General features: G+C 33.5%; 8 protein-coding genes across 8 annotated transcripts; 5 read left to right on the top strand and 3 right to left on the bottom strand.

The window, feature by feature from the left end:
- Positions 1-829: 829 nt before the first annotated feature.
- BX664DRAFT_322378 (uncharacterized protein) lies at positions 830-2187 on the bottom strand. The gene is made up of 4 exons (XM_051543486.1): positions 2025-2187; positions 1852-1954; positions 1395-1774; positions 830-1328 (listed from the first exon to the last, which is right to left on the bottom strand). Exons 1-4 carry the CDS (start codon positions 2173-2175, stop codon positions 946-948), a joined length of 1017 nt encoding a protein of 338 aa, XP_051405487.1. The 5' UTR covers positions 2176-2187; the 3' UTR covers positions 830-945.
- A 372-nt stretch (positions 2188-2559) lies between these two features.
- On the top strand, positions 2560-3628 carry BX664DRAFT_322373 (uncharacterized protein). The gene is made up of 6 exons (XM_051543485.1): positions 2560-2651; positions 2732-2856; positions 3003-3132; positions 3200-3316; positions 3397-3448; positions 3554-3628. The coding sequence occupies exons 2-6, from the start codon at positions 2732-2734 to the stop codon at positions 3586-3588; spliced, it is 459 nt and encodes a 152-aa protein (XP_051405486.1). The 5' UTR covers positions 2560-2651; the 3' UTR covers positions 3589-3628.
- A 138-nt stretch (positions 3629-3766) lies between these two features.
- Positions 3767-7383, top strand: BX664DRAFT_377546 (armadillo-type protein). The gene is made up of 4 exons (XM_051548779.1): positions 3767-5256; positions 5362-6093; positions 6192-7139; positions 7222-7383. The coding sequence occupies exons 1-4, from the start codon at positions 3825-3827 to the stop codon at positions 7245-7247; spliced, it is 3138 nt and encodes a 1045-aa protein (XP_051405485.1). The 5' UTR covers positions 3767-3824; the 3' UTR covers positions 7248-7383.
- A 325-nt stretch (positions 7384-7708) lies between these two features.
- BX664DRAFT_322368 (uncharacterized protein) lies at positions 7709-9713 on the bottom strand. The gene is made up of 4 exons (XM_051543484.1): positions 8678-9713; positions 8392-8512; positions 8037-8299; positions 7709-7940 (listed from the first exon to the last, which is right to left on the bottom strand). Exons 1-4 carry the CDS (start codon positions 9703-9705, stop codon positions 7814-7816), a joined length of 1539 nt encoding a protein of 512 aa, XP_051405484.1. The 5' UTR covers positions 9706-9713; the 3' UTR covers positions 7709-7813.
- A 158-nt stretch (positions 9714-9871) lies between these two features.
- BX664DRAFT_322367 (general substrate transporter) lies at positions 9872-11916 on the top strand. The gene is made up of 2 exons (XM_051543483.1): positions 9872-10233; positions 10379-11916. Exons 1-2 carry the CDS (start codon positions 9906-9908, stop codon positions 11749-11751), a joined length of 1701 nt encoding a protein of 566 aa, XP_051405483.1. The 5' UTR covers positions 9872-9905; the 3' UTR covers positions 11752-11916.
- Positions 11917-12222: 306 nt separating this feature from the next.
- BX664DRAFT_355275 (S-adenosyl-L-methionine-dependent methyltransferase) lies at positions 12223-13506 on the bottom strand. Its single transcript, XM_051547801.1, has 5 exons — positions 13369-13506; positions 13228-13301; positions 12930-13152; positions 12519-12859; positions 12223-12434 (listed from the first exon to the last, which is right to left on the bottom strand). The coding sequence occupies exons 1-5, from the start codon at positions 13417-13419 to the stop codon at positions 12317-12319; spliced, it is 807 nt and encodes a 268-aa protein (XP_051405482.1). The 5' UTR covers positions 13420-13506; the 3' UTR covers positions 12223-12316.
- A 505-nt stretch (positions 13507-14011) lies between these two features.
- BX664DRAFT_322363 (uncharacterized protein) lies at positions 14012-15615 on the top strand. Its single transcript, XM_051543482.1, has one exon. The coding sequence runs from the start codon at positions 14142-14144 to the stop codon at positions 15528-15530; it is 1389 nt and encodes a 462-aa protein (XP_051405481.1). The 5' UTR covers positions 14012-14141; the 3' UTR covers positions 15531-15615.
- A 1732-nt stretch (positions 15616-17347) lies between these two features.
- Positions 17348-19228, top strand: BX664DRAFT_368759 (CMGC/CDK/CDC2 protein kinase; the record flags this gene model as incomplete). Its single annotated transcript, XM_051548598.1, has 10 exons — positions 17348-17743; positions 17799-17859; positions 17932-17991; positions 18079-18249; positions 18369-18495; positions 18577-18613; positions 18689-18762; positions 18839-18924; positions 19017-19061; positions 19172-19228. Exons 1-10 carry the CDS (start codon positions 17475-17477, stop codon positions 19226-19228), a joined length of 987 nt encoding a protein of 328 aa, XP_051405480.1. The 5' UTR covers positions 17348-17474.
- Positions 19229-19363: the final 135 nt, after the last annotated feature.

Here is a 19363-nt window from a genome sequence, read left to right as displayed (position 1 = left end):
TGCCTTTTTTTTCTTATTCACAAAAGACTCCAACCATTTGCCTTTTACATCTTCAACATGTACCTCTTTCTAGTTTTGTAGCTCACTCAAAAATGATCATGAGTATCATTCTTCTTTCAATTTCCCTAATAATAATAATTTATACCCCAATGTATAGAGTAATTTAAAAATGAAGTGTCAATATCGTCATTTCTCATTCAATAATGATCATCATCCAATAAAACTACCACCATTGGATTCCTCTTAAAAAAGTAGCTAAATATCATCTAATACCATTTCATCACTTATCTTTCCAGGTAATGTGCAATAAACACCAAAAAGATTTCATCGATTTTTTTAAAAAATGCCTGATGTACCCTCGACGATTTATTTTTACAGCTAAAATTAAGCTGAGGAGTTCCAAATTTTTGGCTGTAAAGTTCAAAAACTGATCCCATTTTTTCATCCTGCATACAAGCTTGGAAACAAACTTTACCTTTCCCTTTCTCTCTCAAAAGTCATCATCATTGCACCAAACGTAAACAGAATATAAAATGAACTATTTTCTTGAAATATGCAATTTATGTATTATCATTTACATTTATAAAAAGTAAATTTAAAAATGATCATCCATATTATCGTCCTTCTCCTTATCTTCCTAATTGACATGATATTTGCAGGCATCCACGAATGAGTATAATAGAATTAAGTTTTGCATTATACTATCCTATTTCTATTTCCCATACTTTCTACTACACTCTAAAGATTACATTGGATCATGACTAGAAGATTTAAGAGATAATGTTTTTTTTTTAATTTTATTTTTATTTTATTTTTTTATTTAAAAAAAGGAATTGTTGATAGCAAACAAAATAAAACTAACTATATAAAAAAAAAAAAAAACAAAAACGGCAAATATACAAATGATATAATTCAATCCTTCCCCAACCAAATAATCATCCATCTTTAAGCAACCCGTAAGATACCAGCATTCATGAGCTTGCGAATATTGTTGGCAATTTGAGGATTCTTCAAATGTTCTTGAGCGGCCTTGGGATCAGCTTGCATTTGTTGAAGGATTTGTTGCATGACAGGATCAGATAGAATACGTTGGATTTCAGGATCTTGAGCAGCACGTTTCAATACTTCTTCTTGAGATTCTTCAGCACCGCCTTGAGCACCACCAGTGAATGGATTCATAGCAGCATAAGCCTTGTTGAGTTGTTGTTGAATTTCACGACTAGCTTTATTATCCTTGTCACGAGCTTGAGCTTCTCGAAGAGTATCAATAGATTCTTGATAATCTTTTTTGGCAAATTGTACAGCAGCCTTGCGAATGTAACCACGAACTATATATATATAAAATAAATAAAAGTTAAAATTCAATCATATTGTTTTGGATGATAATAACTTACCAAAATCAGGATCCAATTCAATACACTTGTTAGCATCCTTTTCAGCTTCATGAACAGCCATGAGTTTCAAATAACAGACAGCACGGTTAGAATAGGGTCGAACATCCTTGTCATTTCTTTTGATAGCTTCAGTATATTGTTCAATAGCATCAGGCCATTTGCTTTCCTTGAACAAAGCATTACCAGCTTCACGTGCCTTGTCAGCCAATTCAGGATTATAGTATGCAGCCTTTTCTTGTTCTTTCTTGGCTTTTTCAGTATCACGAAGCTTTTGAAGAGTATCGGGTGTTCGATGTTCAGTCAAAGATTTACCATAGAACTTGATCGCGGAATCCAAATCATTTAACTTGACATAAGCATTACCAATACGTTGAAGAGCTCTATCCAATAGTAATGATAAAAATCATTATCAGTATATGTTTTATATTCATCTTTTTTTATAAATTAATTTATTTACCTAGCAATCAACTTGAAATCGGCTCGAATGTCGCGTCCTTTTTCAACAGCATCTTCACATACTTTGATACATTCAGGATAGTTTTCTTGTTCAAACAAAACAGCTATTGATGAAAAATTAAAAAAGGATGAGTCTTTCTTTATTACTTGAAAAAAAAAGAAAGATGATTTTACCTGCTTTATTGGTTAAAAAAGTAATATTGGAGTTATCCAATTCCCAAGCCTTGTCATAGTGAGTCAAAGCTTCTTCAAATTGACGTTGCTTATAAGCTTTGTTTCCAAGTTCCTTTTCGTTCAATGCTTGTTGCTTAGGGTCGTCAGACATGATGAATGTTAGTTTGATTGGGATAAAAAAAAAAAGAAAAGAAAAGAAAAGAAGAAAGGAAAAGAAAAAAGAGGAAGGAGAATGAAATCATACAAAAAAAAGATGCTTCGAGAATTTCGCGTGACTGACACAAAATCAAGCAGGCGGGTATGGAATTGCCTTTGTACAAACTGTAGCAGATCCCAGTCAAATGATAATGAAATGTTTAATTCAAAATACATAAAAATAAAAAAAATCATCTTTTCCCTTATTATAATAATAAAAAAAAACAATGTCATTATCTCTTTTAAAATTAGAATTTAATTGTTGGCAAAATGGTTAATATGTTACAAGACTTGCTTCACAATTTGACTCAATCAGCTCCGCACCCGGGATGATTCTTTATTTATTTTCTTTTTTTTTTTTTCTTTTTCCTTTTTTTCTTTTTCTTTTTCTCCCCATTCTTCTTCTTTATATCTTGACATATACAAAACATTGTAAGTTGAAAACAAATGATAACAATATATTCGATAGACTTATTTAACTTTTATTTTTACTATTAAAAAAAAAACATTAGATGAACTCTATAATAAAATGGACACCATTACTGACTAGAAATAAACGACTCTTTGCGACTTCGCGACGATTTTACACGACGGAGTTGAATACAGAACAAAAGAAAATGGGTGCAGTCAAAGGAGGGTAAATCCAAATAAAGAAAAAAAAGAAAAGGGAAGAGTAAAATCACTGGTTTTATTTTTTTTTAAAATAGTAACTTGCTGTTTTTTTTTTCTTTTCTTTTTCTTTTTTTTTTTGACTTTATACTGATCTTTTTTAATGATGAATAGATTGATTGGGTTTTTAGTTGGTGTGTCCATCACAGGTGCTATTGGTTATTATTATTTACTAGAAGAATATAATAGTGCATCCGAATCATTAATGAAATCTGTGGAAGAACTACAACATAGTACAGAAAAGGCAAGTATTAAAAAAAGAACAATGAAAATGGATAAATGATTTTTTTTTTGTGTCTCCAATCTAATAGGTTCGGGATTATGCACAACGCATTGAATCTATAGACAAAGACTTGACCAATTTAAAGAAAACCGCAGCGACTCAACAACAATTGGATGAAAGCAAGATTCAACTCCGGAAGCTCTATGTAAGTGATTTGATTGGGGAAACGGTAACAAGATCAGGGCGAAACATCTGAATTTCAACTATTTTTTTTTTTTTTGATAGGATACATTGAATATTGAACATTTGGATTTGAAGACTCATGTTTGGGGATTAGGTAAATATATATATATAGATGATGATTAAGAATGATAATAAAAAAAAACTAAAACTAAATACTTTATTTTTATTTTATTTTTGTTTTTTATTTTTTTTTATATAGAAAAAGATTTGAATACACTTATAGTTAGAAAATAAAAAAGTGAAATAAAATTTTTTTTTCGGATTTGAAATATGATTTGTTTCTGAATTTTTATTGGATAATGAATTCAAAAGCCACACTTTGTCTAAAGTAGATATTTAAAAAAAAAACTTTTTTTTTTGTTTTCCCCTTTTTTTCTTTTTCTCTTTAACTCTTCTGTTCCTTTTTTTTTTTGTAATCCTTTACCTTCTTCTTCTCCCCCGCTCATTTTTATTACAATATTTGAACAGAAATGCCTGCTGCTGCTGCTACAAAGAGCGATATTGAGACCAAGAAGGTTGCGGTTTTAGCTGCCTCTGATGTCGAACTTAAACAAGCCAAGGAACTCCTTACCAAGCTCTCTGGTGCTTCCGATGCCGATCGTCAAGCTGCTGCTGAAGAACTCGTTGCTTTTGTTCAAGCCAATGGTGTTCGTGCTCTCAAGCAATGTAACATTGTAGATGCTATTGCCAAGGATCTTAGCAACAAGAAGAATGCTGGTGCTCGTCAATCTGGTATTGCTGCTATCAAGGCTTTTACCTCCGTTGCTCAAGCTGAACCTTATACTATTTCTTTCTTGTCTACCCTTTTGGAACTTCAAGCTGATAAGCAAGCTGCTATCAAGGATGCTGCTGCTGAAACTGCTCAAGCTATGGCTCTCAACTTCAACCCCAATGCTGCTTATCTCTTGATTCCTAAAATCTTGGAAGGTCTCGGAAACTCCTGCAAGTGGCAAACCAAGATGCTCTCTTTGGCTCTCATTGATACTTTGGCCAAGAACCACCCCAAGGAATTCTTCGTTACTATTCCCGATGTCATTCCTGTTGTCTCTGATTGTATGTGGGATACCAAGACTGATGTCAAGAAGGCTGCTACTTCTACTATGGGTAACATTTGCTCTTTGATTGAAAACAAGGATATCGAACGTTTCATTCCTGCTGTTATTGGTTGTATCAACAAACCTGAAAATGTCCCTGAAACTATTCACTTGTTGGGTGCTACTACTTTTGTCCAAGAAGTTGACTCTGCTACTCTTTCCATCATGGTTCCTTTGTTGGGTCGTGGTTTGAACGAACGTGCTACTCCTATCAAGCGTAAATCTGCTCTTATCATTGACAATATGTGTAAGCTTGTGGATGATCCTGAAGTCGCTGCTCCTTTCTTGCCCTTGTTGTTGCCTGCTCTTGAAAAGGTCCAAGATGTCGTTGCCGATCCTGAATGTCGTGGTGTGGTTCAAAAGGCTCTTGCTACTTTGGCTCGTGTTGGTCAAACTGGTGCTCAAATCTTCTCCAAGCAAGAAAAGACTGATTTGGTTAATGGTACCTTCAAGGCTCTTTTGCCCGAATACGATGAAGTCCTTGCTCCTCTTGCTGATTACCTTTCTCAAATGGCTTTGGGTCTCTGTACTGCCAAGAACTTCTTCAAGGATCAATGGATCAAGTCTTTGTCTCCTTACTTCAAGGCCTTCGTTGCTGATGCTGAAGTAGAAGCTCTTGTTGTTAAGGCTCTCGATAAGTGTGAAGAAGCTGTTACTCCCAAGGATCCTGAAGAAGAAGATGATGAAGGTGAAGATCTTTGCAACTGTGAATTCTCTCTTGCTTATGGTGCCAAGATCTTATTGAACCGTACTGCTCTTCGTCTCAAGCGTGGTCGTCGTTATGGTCTTTGTGGTGCTAATGGTTGTGGTAAGTTTTTTTTTTTTTTTTTTTTGTGGAATGCGAATCTGGTGTGATTTGGTTGGTCAATGTTGAAACTAAGATGAAAATTTTTTTTTATTTTGTGTAAATTAGGTAAATCTACTCTTATGCGTGCTATTGCCAACGAACAAGTCGAAGGTTTCCCTCCCAAGTCTGAACTTAAGACTGTTTACGTCGAACACGATATTGATGGTTCTGAAGCCGATACTCCTTTGATTGATTTCATTATTGCTTCCGAAGGTGTTGAAACCAAGGATCGTGAACAAGTCCACAAGATCTTGCGTGAATACGGTTTCACTGAAGAAATGGTCACCTCTATGCCCATTGGTGCCTTGTCTGGTGGTTGGAAGATGAAGTTGGCTCTTGCCCGTGCTATGTTGATGAACGCTGATATCTTGTTGTTGGACGAACCTACCAATCACTTGGATGTTGTTAACGTTGCCTGGTTGGAAAATTACCTCTTGGGTCTTAAGACTGTTACTTCCATCATTGTGTCTCACGACTCTGGTTTCTTGGATCACGTCTGTTCCGATATTATCCATTATGAAGCTAACTACAAACTCAAGCGTTATGGTGGTAATCTTTCCGAATTCGTCAAGAAGGTCCCTAAGGCTGCTTCTTACTACTCTTTGGATGCTGCTCAAATCAAGTTCAACTTCCCTGAACCTGGTTTCCTCGAAGGTATCAAGACCAAGGAACGTGCTATTCTCAAGATGAAGAACGTTGACTTCCAATACCCTGGTACTGCCCGTAAGCAATTGACCAACATTTCCATCCAATGTTCTTTGTCCTCTCGTATTGCTGTCATTGGTCCCAATGGTGCTGGTAAGTAATTATATATAAGAAGGAAAAGGATGATGAAAGTTTTTTTTTTTTTTTTTTTTGGGAGAACAAAGAAACTGATTCTTTTTTTTTTTTTTTAGGTAAATCTACCATGATCAAATTGTTGACTGGTGAAATTGAATCTGATATCGGTACTATCTGGAAGCATCCTAACTTGCGTATTGCCTACGTCGCTCAACACGCTTTCCATCACATTGAAAAGCATTTGGATATCACTCCCAACGAATATATTCAATGGCGTTACGCTACCGGTGAAGATCGTGAAGAATTGGAAAAGGTCGACCGTGTCATCACTGAAGAAGAAGAAAAGCAAATGAATCAAGCCTTTGTCATTGAAGGTGAAAAGCGTATTGTTGAAGAACTTGTCGGTCGTCGTAAGCTTAAGCAATCCTATGAATACGAAGTCTCTTGGGTTGGTCGATCTTCTGTTGACAACATGTGGATTTCTCGTCAAAAGCTCGAAAACATGGGTTTCGCAAAGAAGATTGCTGAAGTGGATGCTCTTGAAGCTGCCAAGCTCGGTCTTAACCGTCCTTTGACCTCTAAGGAAATTGAAAAGCACTTGTCTGAAGTTGGTTTGGAACCTGAATTTGCTACTCACTCTCGTATCCGTGGTTTGTCTGGTGGTCAAAAGGTCAAGTTGGTCATTGGTGCTGCTATGTGGAATAAGCCTCACATGTTGGTTCTTGACGAACCTACCAATTACTTGGATCGTGAATCTCTTGGTGCCTTGGCTGGTGCCATCAAGGAATATGGTGGTGGTGTTGTTATTGTTACTCACAACCGTGAATTCTCTGAAGCTCTCTGTACTGAAGTCTGGAAGGTCGATAACGGTAACTTGGTTGCCTCTGGTCACAACTGGGTTTCTGGTAACGGTACTACCAAGATTGAAGAACAAGAAGAAGAAGATCAAGTTGATGCTCAAGGTAACACTATCAAGGCTGCCAAGAAGAAGGTCAAGTTGACTTCCAAGGAACTTCGTAAGAAGAAGAAGGAACGTATGGAACGTCGTAAGCGTGGTGAAGAAGGTAAAGAACATATATAATTAAAAAAAAAAAGATCATCATTATCAAATCAAATTTACTTATTTTTTTTTTTTTTTTGTATTAGTGTTCACTTCTGAAGATGAACTTTAAGGTATTTGGTCAATTTAGTTGGACATTGTTGATAGTTTTATATAGTTATTTTTTTTTTATTTTCCTTTATGCATTCCATTATTTAGAATTGTATCACATATATTAATAAAATAGAAGTTATTTTGTATCAAGTTTATCTTATTATCATGAATGACTATCTTGTTTATTATTATATTTGTTTAAGGAACATGCATTTCCTTGTATTACAACATGCCTTGTTATTATCTGGATGATGACGACCATAGTGGCACAAACTGAAATAATCTATTCATTCTGATTCCATTGAGCAAGAAAGAAAAGGAACTCAATACTGCAGTATGTCATAAGGTTAGATCAAAATGAACTCAAATGACCAAATAACAGTGCTGTAATATACCATCATCATCATCATCATCATCATCATCGCATACCACGTGAGCTTTCTTTTCCAGTTTTGAAGTTCCTTTGTTTGAAAGCATCAATCCATTTCATATACATGTGTATATATATAGTTTATTCATTGATATCAATAGGAAGGGGATATTAAAATACAACGGGGAGAAGAATAATAACAAATATGGATATCACTAAATACAAGCTATCATCGCATTTAATTCTTCAATATCATCCTTCAATTGTTGATCCAGTCCAAGAAGATAATACAGGTCCCGAGTTTTCTTGATCCAATACTGTGCTTTGGTAAGATCATGACGTCTATTTCAACAAAAAAAGATGAATGTGAGAAATAAAAGTTCAGAATAACATAGAATGAATATCATCATATGACTTTTTTTTTTTTTGGAAACTTACGATGTAATCAATAATCCACATAATTTGAACATTTCTTCAGCAGCTTCAGGACTTGATTCTCCATAAACAGATTGTACCACTCGCAAAGATCGTTCACAATAGAGAACTGCTTCTTTGGATTGATGTGTTGAATGACATATTCTAGCAAGTTGATCATATGTTTTTCCAATTGGTAAAGCTTGGTCATGATAGATGTTTAATTGATATTTCAAAACCTTGTCCCAAAGCCCATGTTGTCGATATGTCTCTATTGTTTCTTCCATCTATTATCGTTCATCCATAATAACAAATCATCAATGAGTTTCAATACATAATCATATTCAATATCAATTTTCTTTCTTTCTTCAAATCTTACATTATGTATCTTATTCCAATCGATAGTTATTCCACATTGAGGGCATTTTGATTCATTCGCAGATATCCTTGTATACTTGCAAGAAGAACAGAGATAAATATGTTCACATTCAGGAGATATGCTATCAAACCATCCAAAATCAATATGAAATAATAGTAAAAAAAAAAAAAAAAAGAGAGGTAAGTGACATTTAATTTTCATTTTTTTTTTAACTTTGTGTATTTGTATAATCTTTTTTTTTTTTTTTTTTTGAAAAAAATAAATAAATAAATAAATAAAACAATACCTTTGATCAGGGGTTACTTGGCATGCTTGGCAATGACAAGTAAAGAAATAGTGATCCAGTAATTGTTGTTGACGTTTAGATTTTGGTAAATTTGCAGCCAGGGGACCATAACTGATGGAAAGACGTTGACCTGGATGAATAAGACGTAAAGCACGTAACTGTAGTTGGGTACCAAGAAAGAGGGCAATCACGTTTGGTTGACAGGAATGATTGAATTTGCTGGCTAGAGGATAAATCGCAGTTGCCACCGTACCAATACTCACCATTACCGATGATGATGATGATGACAAAGAGTTTGTTCCTGTGGTGTACGAAGCATCGTAATTGCTGATCAATCGTCTTTGAACACCAAAACCATTACATCGTATTAGTGCCTGGTATCGTACCAACTTGTCTTCCATATCCTTCGTTTCATTCATAGAAAATATAAATAGACGAGAGATCTGCTTGGCTTCTTGGCGATAACGATCAAGATCGGTTTCAGCATGTTGATCCATATTGTCGACGAGAGAATCCAGTTGATTATTGCTTTGTGTACTACTAAAAGAATCAAAACTACTTTGTTGAGAGATGATAGATTTTGTCCATATCTGAAAAGCCAATAAGAGAGAATGCTTTGAGCGGAATTCGGTACGGAAGGGACAGACATACATATGTAATAAGAACCAATATCTTGTTTCGCAAGATGGCGAGCAATAAACAAGATTCCAAGTGCAACTGGCTTGTCGGCAACGAGTAGTAGATATTGTAATGTTATGATCTAAAGTAGATAAACAACCTGGACAAGTACGTTGTTCAAGATCATCCCGTATTTCAAACGCGTAAGGTTCTTCCTGTAAAATGAGAGAACCTGCTGCTATGGATTGTTGTGGAGCCACAGCGAAATCACCTTCAGCGTTGGTATGTGAGATTTGGAATTTTTCACAAGTAGTAAGATCATATTCCTTATTGATGATGGAAGGAGGTATTAAAGTAGTTGGATTAACAATGTAAATATGTGAAGGACATAGTCTTTTCCAATAATCCATAAAATAATAAGTATAAAGACGGAGACAAGAAAAGAAATCATCAGAAAGACAAAGTCTTGGACAAATGAGAGTTGCAGACATTTTCAAATTCAGATGCCTCACGGTATGCAAACTTAAAAATGGTGCCCCCTTTTTTCCATTTTCTTCCCTTTTTCTCCCTTTCTTTCTTTCTTTCTTTTTTTTTTTTCTTTATTTTCAAAATGAATGTAAAATCGAAACGACTTAATGAACGAACACCACTTTTATTCGATAAAGAATCAAATATATCATCATCTTCATCATGTAGAATAAGATCATCAACGACTTGTACAATGGCTTTATTATTATCAACATTTATACCATCTTTAGGTGGCTTCCTATATGGATATGATCAAACAGTGATGGAAACTATTTTGTCATTACCCAACTTCCAACATCATTATTTTTCTAGCAAGCATATGATTGGTGGATTCAACCCATTTGACTATTTAACGATTGGATATTACAGCATGGCTATTTTGGGAACACTCTATAGTGGCTATATTTGTGGTGAGTTATTGACAAAACATATGTACAAACAAAAAAGCAAAAGATAAACAACGAATTTGATTACTGACTTTTTTCTTTTTTTTTTTTTTTTAAAAAAAAAAAAAAATACTTCCTCTTTTTCTATTTTGTATCACCTGATTACCAGATCAAGTTGGACGAAAAAGATCTTTGATTGGAGCTTTCCTATTATTTGCAATGGGTACACTACTGGATGTCGGATATAGTCATTCCTTGATATTTCTATTGGGTCGATTATTTGTTGGTTTTGGTGTAGGATTATTGATGGTGGCTGCTCCATGTATGATTACTGAAATAGCTCCAAAGAATATACGTGGCTGTTTAGTTGGTTTCTTTACTCTCTTGGTCATGGCTGGACAAATGGCTGGATATTATATAATGCTTACACTGGGACCTAATATTGTGGCATCTATGGATTCATCATCATCGTCATCATCATCATCATCATCATCATCATCATCATCATCATCATCATCAGTATCAAGATTTTCTTCCTGGACTTGCGATTGGAGAGCACCAGTAGTACTAGAAACTTGTCTTTGTTTACTGGCTATCTTGGTTCAATGGCAATTACCTGATTCACCTCGATGGCTATGTTGGATACATCAACATTACAAGGGCGATAATGGAAAATCGGATGCGGATAAAGAAGGATTACAAGCAATTGCTTATTTACAAGAACAATCAACGGATGATATGGAAGTACAACAATTATGGCATGAAATTAGTGATGATTACGATGGACAACTCAATATCAACATGGAAACAACAGCAAGCTATTTCACATTTATATCATCATTCTTCAACGCTCATCATCTTTATGAAGAAGAATATTGTCAACATCAGCAAAGAAAACGACGATTTTTATTGGCTTGTGGGATCATCCTAGCAAATCGAATGACCGGCGCTGAAACTTTGATCAAATATTATGCATCCGCGATTTTTTATGCATCAGGGTTGCATGTCAACGATACGCTCACTGCTCCTGGGTGCACTCATTCACTGGCTCTTGCTGCTACGGCTATCTCTTTAGGATGGTGTGTGGATCATTTTGGGCGGAAAGGATTTTTACTGACAGGATCTCTGATGCTTGCAATATGTCAACTAGGATTGGGTGGTGTCTTCCAATGGTTTAGTAAGATAGAATGGAAAACTGGCTCTGTGCTTTTGATGAATGCGCATGCACGAACACTTGCTGTTGCATGCGTCTACTTATTTATTGTCATTTATGCGTTTACTTGGGCGTCTTTGGTTTTGGTTACCACTTGTGAATGGTTTTCTACGGTTGATCGTGCAAAGGGTGTAGCTCTTGTGGCTTGTCTGTCTTGGCTGGTCCAATGGATTCAATTGGTTGCTTATCCTTGGTACTTTTTCCTCTCCCCATCCCTGATGTACTTTATCTATGGTGGCAGTATGCTTATGTCTTGTTATTTTGTTTATCATTGGGTACCAAACACAACTGCAAAATCATTAGAATCCATCTCCCGAATCATTCTTTAGTCATTTTGTTCTCCTTTTATTATTCTTCTGTTATCCACTATTTATTATTATTATTTTAATTATACCTCACACGGACTTTCTACAACATTTTCATGTTTATACCCCCCTATTTCTCTCTTCACTTTTACATTTAATAAAATCTTCTTAAGTATTAGTCTCTCCAAATCAATGACTTGTATGGATGATCTTTTTTTTTTTTTGTTTGTTTAGTGTTGTCATTCTGATTTAGCTTTATAGCCTTATGGACTTATGCGATCGATTTGTTTTTATTGATTATTGATGTTACTGGTTACTGATGATTCTTGTAACCATTGATGACTATTAGAAATTATTACTGTAAAGATCACAATGATGATGAAGAGAATGGTACATCTTTGTAAACTACAAAAGTTAATATCAGCAACCAGGAAAAAGAACCATTACTATCTGAAAAATCGGGTATATCACATCGTTATAGATCATCCCATCATATGAAAAAAAAAGAGTAACAAGATTCTTTATTACTTGATTATATTCAATTTATAATCAATACATCCTATTGTAGAAGACTAAACGATAAACTATCCTATTTCTCGGCGACAATGGTGAATCCAAGGGATGTGATGCTGTCAGAAGCTAATGCTCGATCTTCTTGTGCCATGAATTCCGATAAAACAGATTTACCAATTGCTGAATCTTTCAATCTAAAAGAAAAGAAAGAAAACCTTTAGTACCCTACTCTAGATCACCTTTTTTTTTTTTTTTTTTTTTTTTGCTGTTGTGCTTACCCGAACTTGACTAAATAGTAATGTATAAAAGGTGTTTTGTTAATAATCCTTGTTCTTTCTCGTCCAAAAATGGTGGTCACTGCTTCCTTGACAGTATCAGATGAATGACAATCTCGGAGTTTAAGATGTGCTAGCCAACGTGCTTCTGCTGGGATACTGGTATCTAGTACGATAGAGTAAGGAGATCGTAAATCAGCTGGATTGAATAGATTTGCCATCTGTAAAAGGTCAAAACGATCAAATAGCCATTGCATCGATTCGACGTTCATGTTTTCTGGTTGAAGTTCTTCTGCTAATAAAATCCCACCCTTCACAAGTAGATCATAAGCGCGCTTAACAACCTATAGATATAATAAAACATTAAATCCATCTATACACAATACAAAAAAAAAAAAAAAAGATATATATTACCCTTTCCAAATCATCACAATGGTGTAAGGATTTTGTACATATAATAACATCAAACTTGGTATCAGGAGAATCAGGTTGCCAATTTAATAATCCAGTATGAATATACGTTACATCGGTGGTCTTAGTTTGGGCTGCCTTGATATCATCTTCTGATGGATCAATCGCTATCAATTCAACCTTTTGTTTGTAGTGGCGTTTCAAAAGAACCGAGAATTCGCCAGACCTAATATAGAAATAGGAGATGAGATACATACATAATCTAACGACCTTATTTCAAAATAAATGAATAATTTATTACCCACAACCAACTTCAAGAATGCGAAGAGGAGAATCTTCTTTACGTCTAGCGAAATGTTGAGAGTCAAGTACGCCCTATAGTAAAAAAAAAAATACAGTTATGGTGAATAAAGTTTTCTTTCTTAAATGATAATAAACATACAGTAGTAAAGGTAAAGAAAGGTGTATGTTGGAGATAAGTAATGCTTTCCATTGGGTATCAACAAATAAATAAAGTAAAAGAAGAAACGAGAAAAAGGTCAACTCTGCCTTTTTCTTCCTTTCTTTTTTTTTTTTTTTTCCCCAATCGGTCAAAAATTTATCGAAAACTCCGGTGATCGCGGTGAAAAATTGGACCGTTCCAAATAAAAGATTTCCCTTTTCTTTTGTTTCCTTTCCTTTCTCCTTTCTTCTTTAATGGTAATGACTTTGTTTTGGTAATATCATATATAAGGAATAAAAAGAAAAAAAAGTTGTATGTATAAAGAACTAACCTATTATATTTATATATACGGATTTCATATCAATATAAACTCAAGTTTTGATAAGAATGAATTCACTTTTTATAAAAATATTAAAATAGAATGTAACTTAGTCCACGAGTCTTGAAGTAAGAGCGATATTGGTCACTAACTCAAAACAGTGACTCCTGATTGAAATTATTCTATATTTATACTTTGTCTTTTCATAGGATGGATAATCATCAATCTCCCAGCCACAAGTTGATCTCTTTTTATGGAATTACCAAACACGATAACAATCTTAGGGTGCCACTTTCTCTAAATGGGATAGTCATATGTGGGTAAGTGAATCAAAATAATAATAATAATGACAAAAAAAATGCTACTTGATTTCTTGATTTCATTCAACTTATCTTCTTTTTCTTTATAATTATTTCCCTTTTATTTTATTTTACTGTTATTATTATTAAATATCATGCGTTACATCAAATCACATCATTTATCATCATCAACAATATATTATTCAAATCTACTTACATTATTACTTGTCATTTGCCAAACTCAGTCAGTTATTGCGGCGCCAATATCTATGGGTCATATATTAGGTATTGATGAATCAGTGTGGAATGCCTTGTCAGTGGTAACGACGGTTATCTTTGCCTATTGTGCACATGCAGCTGCAATACGACCAGAACGAACAAAACGACTCTATCCGGCAGCGACATCTTTTGTGGCTGCGCTTGCTTGGCCAATGAATGGTGTATATGATGCTTACAGTGCTATTTACAAGTTTTTCAAACAAGATGCTATCCTCTACTCAAATACTATAGAATTCCCATCAAAATACTTCCGGTCTATATTATATCAAGACAATGGTGATTATTTGAAGAAACAAATTGAAAAGTTAGACAAGCCAAGCCAACGCTCGATAAGAAACTGTATTTTGAATGGTAATGTCTTTTTAGGTTATGATGATACATTATCGGTTTACCGTGACAAGTACGCTATCAAAACCAAAGATATGTCTATTACTGGTCCTGGATCTCAATGTCAATATCAAGCATCACTTCATCCAGCATCTATTCGATTTCTACCAAAATCTATGATTGATCAACTTATTCAACAAACTCGTGGAATTCAAGATAATGCCATTGGATCGCAACTTATTACACTCATTCAATTGATCTATTCATCTTATAAGATTTTTGTCGACAATGGTAATACCTGGGGAAAACTTATTCTAGGAATATATATGATGATGTCCGTACTTCAATCTGTTTCACGATTACTATTACCTACTCAATTGGTGGTATTTAGCTTGATAGTGCCACCACAGGTGGAAGCAGAATTTGCCAAGATACCTACTGTTAATATGGAAACAAGAAATTTGGTTGGATTCTCACCATTTGGAACAGATATCAGCTTCTTCACCGACCAAAGCGACGATTATTTACATATTCATAGTTTTCAACACTCTCAGAAAGGCTTTGATCCAATTTTATGTCACAGATCAAGATATGGAATTGAATCATTATTAGGATCGACAAAACATTTGACATGGAAAGAGAAATCTCACAAATTTATCGTCTTCTTTCTCTCAGTGGCCACGCCTCTACTATTAGGAATCATAGCCGGTTATGATCGACATTCGGTTATACAAATACTTGTACTTATTTGGATACTATCAGCATTCCCATTTCTCTGGATCACTTCTCACCTCTATCGACCGTTTGTTTGTGTACCCTCTTTTACTTACTTTTGTTGCAACCCTAATCTTGGTCTGGAATACTTCTTTTATGCTCAATGTATGAACTTGGTGGGAATTGGTTTAGTTATTAGTGCTACTATTCTTAGTTATACATAGGTTAATGTTTTTTGTCATGTCACAAGAAAATGCTTTTCGTGATGTTATAAAATAAAATATCGTACTTTCCCAAAATGAATGTCGCATTATCACTTTTTCAGATATCGCTCTAGAGATGTCGGTAGAGTACATTAAAAACACACAACACATTGATGATAACTTGTTTATTAATAATAAAAGACAGAAAAGAAAAGTAACATAGGCTTTTCATATTTTTAGCAGCTTTGGGTGTTGTCCATTCTTTTTTAGGTATCAATTGATTGATGATTCATAATCGATGATTCATGATTGATGATATGTGATAACGGATGATTGTATATTGGATGATTACAGGATGGATGATGGATGACTGTATGATGGATGATTGTATGATGGATGATGAAACATTGTCGTCAATCACAGTACAAATTTCTGCTAAAATACAAAATACTTCATTCTAGTTACCTTCTGACAGAACAACATTTTCTTTTTCTTTTCCTTTTTTCTTTGAAAAATGTCAAAACACTCTTTTATCAGCCAACATGATAAATCAATATAATAATGATGATTCATCACATCAATGGAAATTAAAAAATGGCAATAATAAGTATCCTGTGCACAATCATACTATCATTTAATATAGAACAACTAAAAAAAAAAAAAAAGAAATCTAGTCATTAAACTAAAACACGACAAAAACAAGTCAGTATCACGTATCACTTAGTACATGGATATTGTAATAATAGAGCTTAATGTGAACATTTATATAATTAACTTTAGTATAAAGAGAGAAATGTTGCTAACACTAAAAAAAAAAAAAATGATGAAGTAGATAGTAAAAATAATAAAGTAGATGATAAATTAGATACAATATAAAGAGAGAAATGTTGCTAATACCAAAAAACAAATGATGAAGTAGATACTAAAAATAATAAAGTAGATACTAAAAAAGACAAATGATAAATTAAATACAATAGAAAGAGAGAAATGTTGTTAATACTAAAAAAAAAAAAATGATGATGAATTAGATACGATATAAAGATAGAAATGTTGCTAATATTTAAAAAAGATGATAAAACTCGCTTACATCTTGTCTTATCATTTTATCTACTAAAATTAGCTCATAATTGCAGGGGTGATTCATTTTCTTATAAAAGGATCTCTTTGATTTAACTTTTTTTTTATTTCTTTACATTACATTCACCTTACGGGTCTGCCTTTTGGCTTACCTGCCTGCTTTTTGGTCTGCTTTCTTCTTTTTTTTTTTGCCTATCTTTTTCTTCACAAGTATTCCTTAATGGTTCAATAGCCGTTGTCTATAATTTTCTTTGCAAGTATTCTTTAATGGTTCAATCACCGTTGTCTATAATTTTATTTACAAGTATTCTTTAATGGTTTAAGCACCGTTGGTTCAATTAATATAACAAATTAACAATTCAACAATTTCCGGGATGGTTATCGCCATCCTACTTTCGCTACGGCGATCTCATTACACTTAAATGGTAAGCTAGTGAAATATTTTTATCTGGATAAATATCACTCATTTTTTATTTTATTTTATTTTTTATATGCTAACTTGGTGAACTCAATTGGTGGATTTCCTTTTTTTTTTTTGAATGCTCCTTTTTTTCATGATATCTATTTTCTAATATTCTCTATTTGATTATGCGACAATTATATTTTTTTTTCGTCTGTCATTTATTTTCTATCCTTACGATATTTTATTTCCTATTTTTGCGTCATCTTATTCTTTGAATTCCGTCATTTTTTATTGAATAAAGTGTACATAGGTTAATAAAAGTTTTTTTTTTTTTTTTTTACTGCATTATTTTGTTATCGGGGGATGAAACTTGGAAGAGGCTGCACAAAAGTTGATTTATACCTTTGACATTTTTTTTTATTCTATTTTACTTCTCTTTTCTCTTTTTTTTATTTTTATTTTTTTTTAACTGTGGTGAATTCTAAATGTCAACATCATTCCATTCTACAGAAAATAATACTTCAAACATACGATCAGTGAATGCTTCTGTTGATGCTGAACCTATTTCTTCTCGATATTGTTCTCCTGAACGGTGTGGTGAAGGGTCTTATGGACTTGTTATGCGTGTCTGGGATAAAAAAACTGAAAGTTTTGTAGCTATCAAAAAGTTTACTTATAGAAAAAATGGTATATCATCTTCTACCTTACGTGAAATAGCTCTATTGCGAGAACTCAATCATCAAAATATTATCAGGTACTAAAAAAAAATATTTTGAATATAATATTTATAACTAATTTTTTTTTTTAAGACTGCAAAATGTGATTATGAACGAAACAGATATATATATGGTGATGGATTATTATGATTCGGTAAGATAAATATATATATATATATATAATGGAAAACTTTTGTAATTTACTATCTATATTTTTCACACATAGGATCTGAAAGATTATATGCGTTCGACAGGAAGATCAGGAATGACACCTCAACACGTCAAAGTAAGTATAAACTTTCCCTAAAATATTTCTATTGCTAAAATCTGTTTCCTTTTTTTTTTTTTTTTTTTTTTTTTTTACTTTTTTTAGAGCTTTCTGTATCAAATTCTCGATGGCTTACAATACCTTCATTCGCATAGAATTATCCACAGAGATTTGAAACCCGAAAATCTATTGATCAATCGCCTTGGAATGCTTTGCATTACAGACTTTGGACTCTCGAAACCTTTTATAATACCTTACATTGGTCGTACTCCTCGAGTAAGTAGTAGTAGACAAGACAATCGAAATTAAAAAAAAAAATGTGCACTCATCTTTCTTTCTTTACTATGATTTGTTCCTCTATCATCTTATTGCGATGATGATGAACAATACTATAGCCGATGACGTTATCCTACCGTGCACCTGAAGTATTATTATCTGATATTGGTTACAGTCTTGATATCGACATGTGGAGCGTTGGATGCATATTTGGTGAAATGATGACATTGGAACGTCTTTTTAATGGTAATCACAGGTGATAACAGGACGGAACAGACCCATTGCTCTTTAGATATTTGTTAATCCATCTTTTTTTTTCATATTTAGCATCGTCAGAAATAGGACAAATTCTTGGTATATTCTTGTAATCAAATCTCCAGTGAAAAGGAACGAAAGAAACCAATACTTCTTGGAACATTCACCTTTTTTTTTTTTTTAGATTCTTAGGTACTCCTGATGAATCGTCTTGGCCAGGTTTTACAATGTTACCTAACTATAGTCCCCATTTTCCAAGTAAAGTTATAAGTATTTCGATTGAATAAAACCTTGACTAACATCGTTTATTTTTCTTGTACTTTACTTTTATTAGAATGGGAGTCAGGAGGTTTAGATTTTCATATGCAGGCGCACACAACTGGTGATTTCTGGACAGAGCTTTCTTCCAACTTACTTCGGGTAAGGCTCTATTCATTGATGAACTAATGCTTCGATATTTACAAATAATCATTATTAATCATTTTGGTGATCCTTTTTTTTTTTTTTTGTAGTCTTTACTCAGCTACCCTTGCAATGGACGCATTTCTGCTAAAGAGGTACTTGAAGAAATATCATATTATACTCTTCCTGGTTCTCCTTCCTCTCTATCGTCACACATATCATCCATCATTATGAACTCATATCATTTGATATTTTATTATCGTAGGCCTTGAACCATCCTTACTTTTATGATGATCCTGATATTTTGGACTTTTGCCCTTAGGAAATTAGTTTATAGTATAGTATGACTTTAAATTGGTATTACTATTTATACCAGTTTTAATAGGTTTAGTAATAATATATTCTTATCCTTTTTTTTTTATTATTATTATTTATGACAATAAAAAGAAAAATGATA

The sequence above is a fragment of the Halteromyces radiatus genome, assembly GCF_025201355.1.
Source record: "Halteromyces radiatus strain CBS 162.75 chromosome Unknown BX664scaffold_1, whole genome shotgun sequence".
Taxonomy (NCBI): domain Eukaryota; kingdom Fungi; phylum Mucoromycota; class Mucoromycetes; order Mucorales; family Cunninghamellaceae; genus Halteromyces; species Halteromyces radiatus.
This window is presented reverse-complemented; position numbering and strand designations above follow the sequence as displayed.

Coding starts and splice junctions, on each gene's coding strand:
- BX664DRAFT_322378 (XM_051543486.1), bottom strand. CDS start 2,175: ATGTCTGACGACCCTAAGCAACAAGCATTGAACGAAAAGGAACTTGGA. Junction 1,955..2,024: donor TTTTTTAACCAATAAAGCAG/GTAAAATCATCT, acceptor TTTCATCAATAG/CTGTTTTGTTTGAACAAGAA. Junction 1,775..1,851: donor GATTTCAAGTTGATTGCTAG/GTAAATAAATTA, acceptor ACTATTGGATAG/AGCTCTTCAACGTATTGGTA.
- BX664DRAFT_322373 (XM_051543485.1), top strand. CDS start 2,732: ATGAACTCTATAATAAAATGGACACCATTACTGACTAGAAATAAACGA. Junction 2,857..3,002: donor ATGGGTGCAGTCAAAGGAGG/GTAAATCCAAAT, acceptor AATGATGAATAG/ATTGATTGGGTTTTTAGTTG. Junction 3,317..3,396: donor TTCAACTCCGGAAGCTCTAT/GTAAGTGATTTG, acceptor TTTTTTTGATAG/GATACATTGAATATTGAACA.
- BX664DRAFT_377546 (XM_051548779.1), top strand. CDS start 3,825: ATGCCTGCTGCTGCTGCTACAAAGAGCGATATTGAGACCAAGAAGGTT. Junction 5,257..5,361: donor TTGTGGTGCTAATGGTTGTG/GTAAGTTTTTTT, acceptor TGTGTAAATTAG/GTAAATCTACTCTTATGCGT. Junction 7,140..7,221: donor TCGTAAGCGTGGTGAAGAAG/GTAAAGAACATA, acceptor TTTTTGTATTAG/TGTTCACTTCTGAAGATGAA.
- BX664DRAFT_322368 (XM_051543484.1), bottom strand. CDS start 9,705: ATGGATTATTGGAAAAGACTATGTCCTTCACATATTTACATTGTTAAT. Junction 8,513..8,677: donor CAAGTAACCCCTGATCAAAG/GTATTGTTTTAT, acceptor ATGGTTTGATAG/CATATCTCCTGAATGTGAAC. Junction 7,941..8,036: donor TGTGGATTATTGATTACATC/GTAAGTTTCCAA, acceptor TTGTTGAAATAG/ACGTCATGATCTTACCAAAG.
- BX664DRAFT_322367 (XM_051543483.1), top strand. CDS start 9,906: ATGAATGTAAAATCGAAACGACTTAATGAACGAACACCACTTTTATTC. Junction 10,234..10,378: donor CTATAGTGGCTATATTTGTG/GTGAGTTATTGA, acceptor CCTGATTACCAG/ATCAAGTTGGACGAAAAAGA.
- BX664DRAFT_355275 (XM_051547801.1), bottom strand. CDS start 13,419: ATGGAAAGCATTACTTATCTCCAACATACACCTTTCTTTACCTTTACT. Junction 13,302..13,368: donor CTTTCTTTACCTTTACTACT/GTATGTTTATTA, acceptor TTTTTACTATAG/GGCGTACTTGACTCTCAACA. Junction 13,153..13,227: donor ATTCTTGAAGTTGGTTGTGG/GTAATAAATTAT, acceptor TTTCTATATTAG/GTCTGGCGAATTCTCGGTTC.
- BX664DRAFT_322363 (XM_051543482.1), top strand. CDS start 14,142: ATGCGTTACATCAAATCACATCATTTATCATCATCAACAATATATTAT.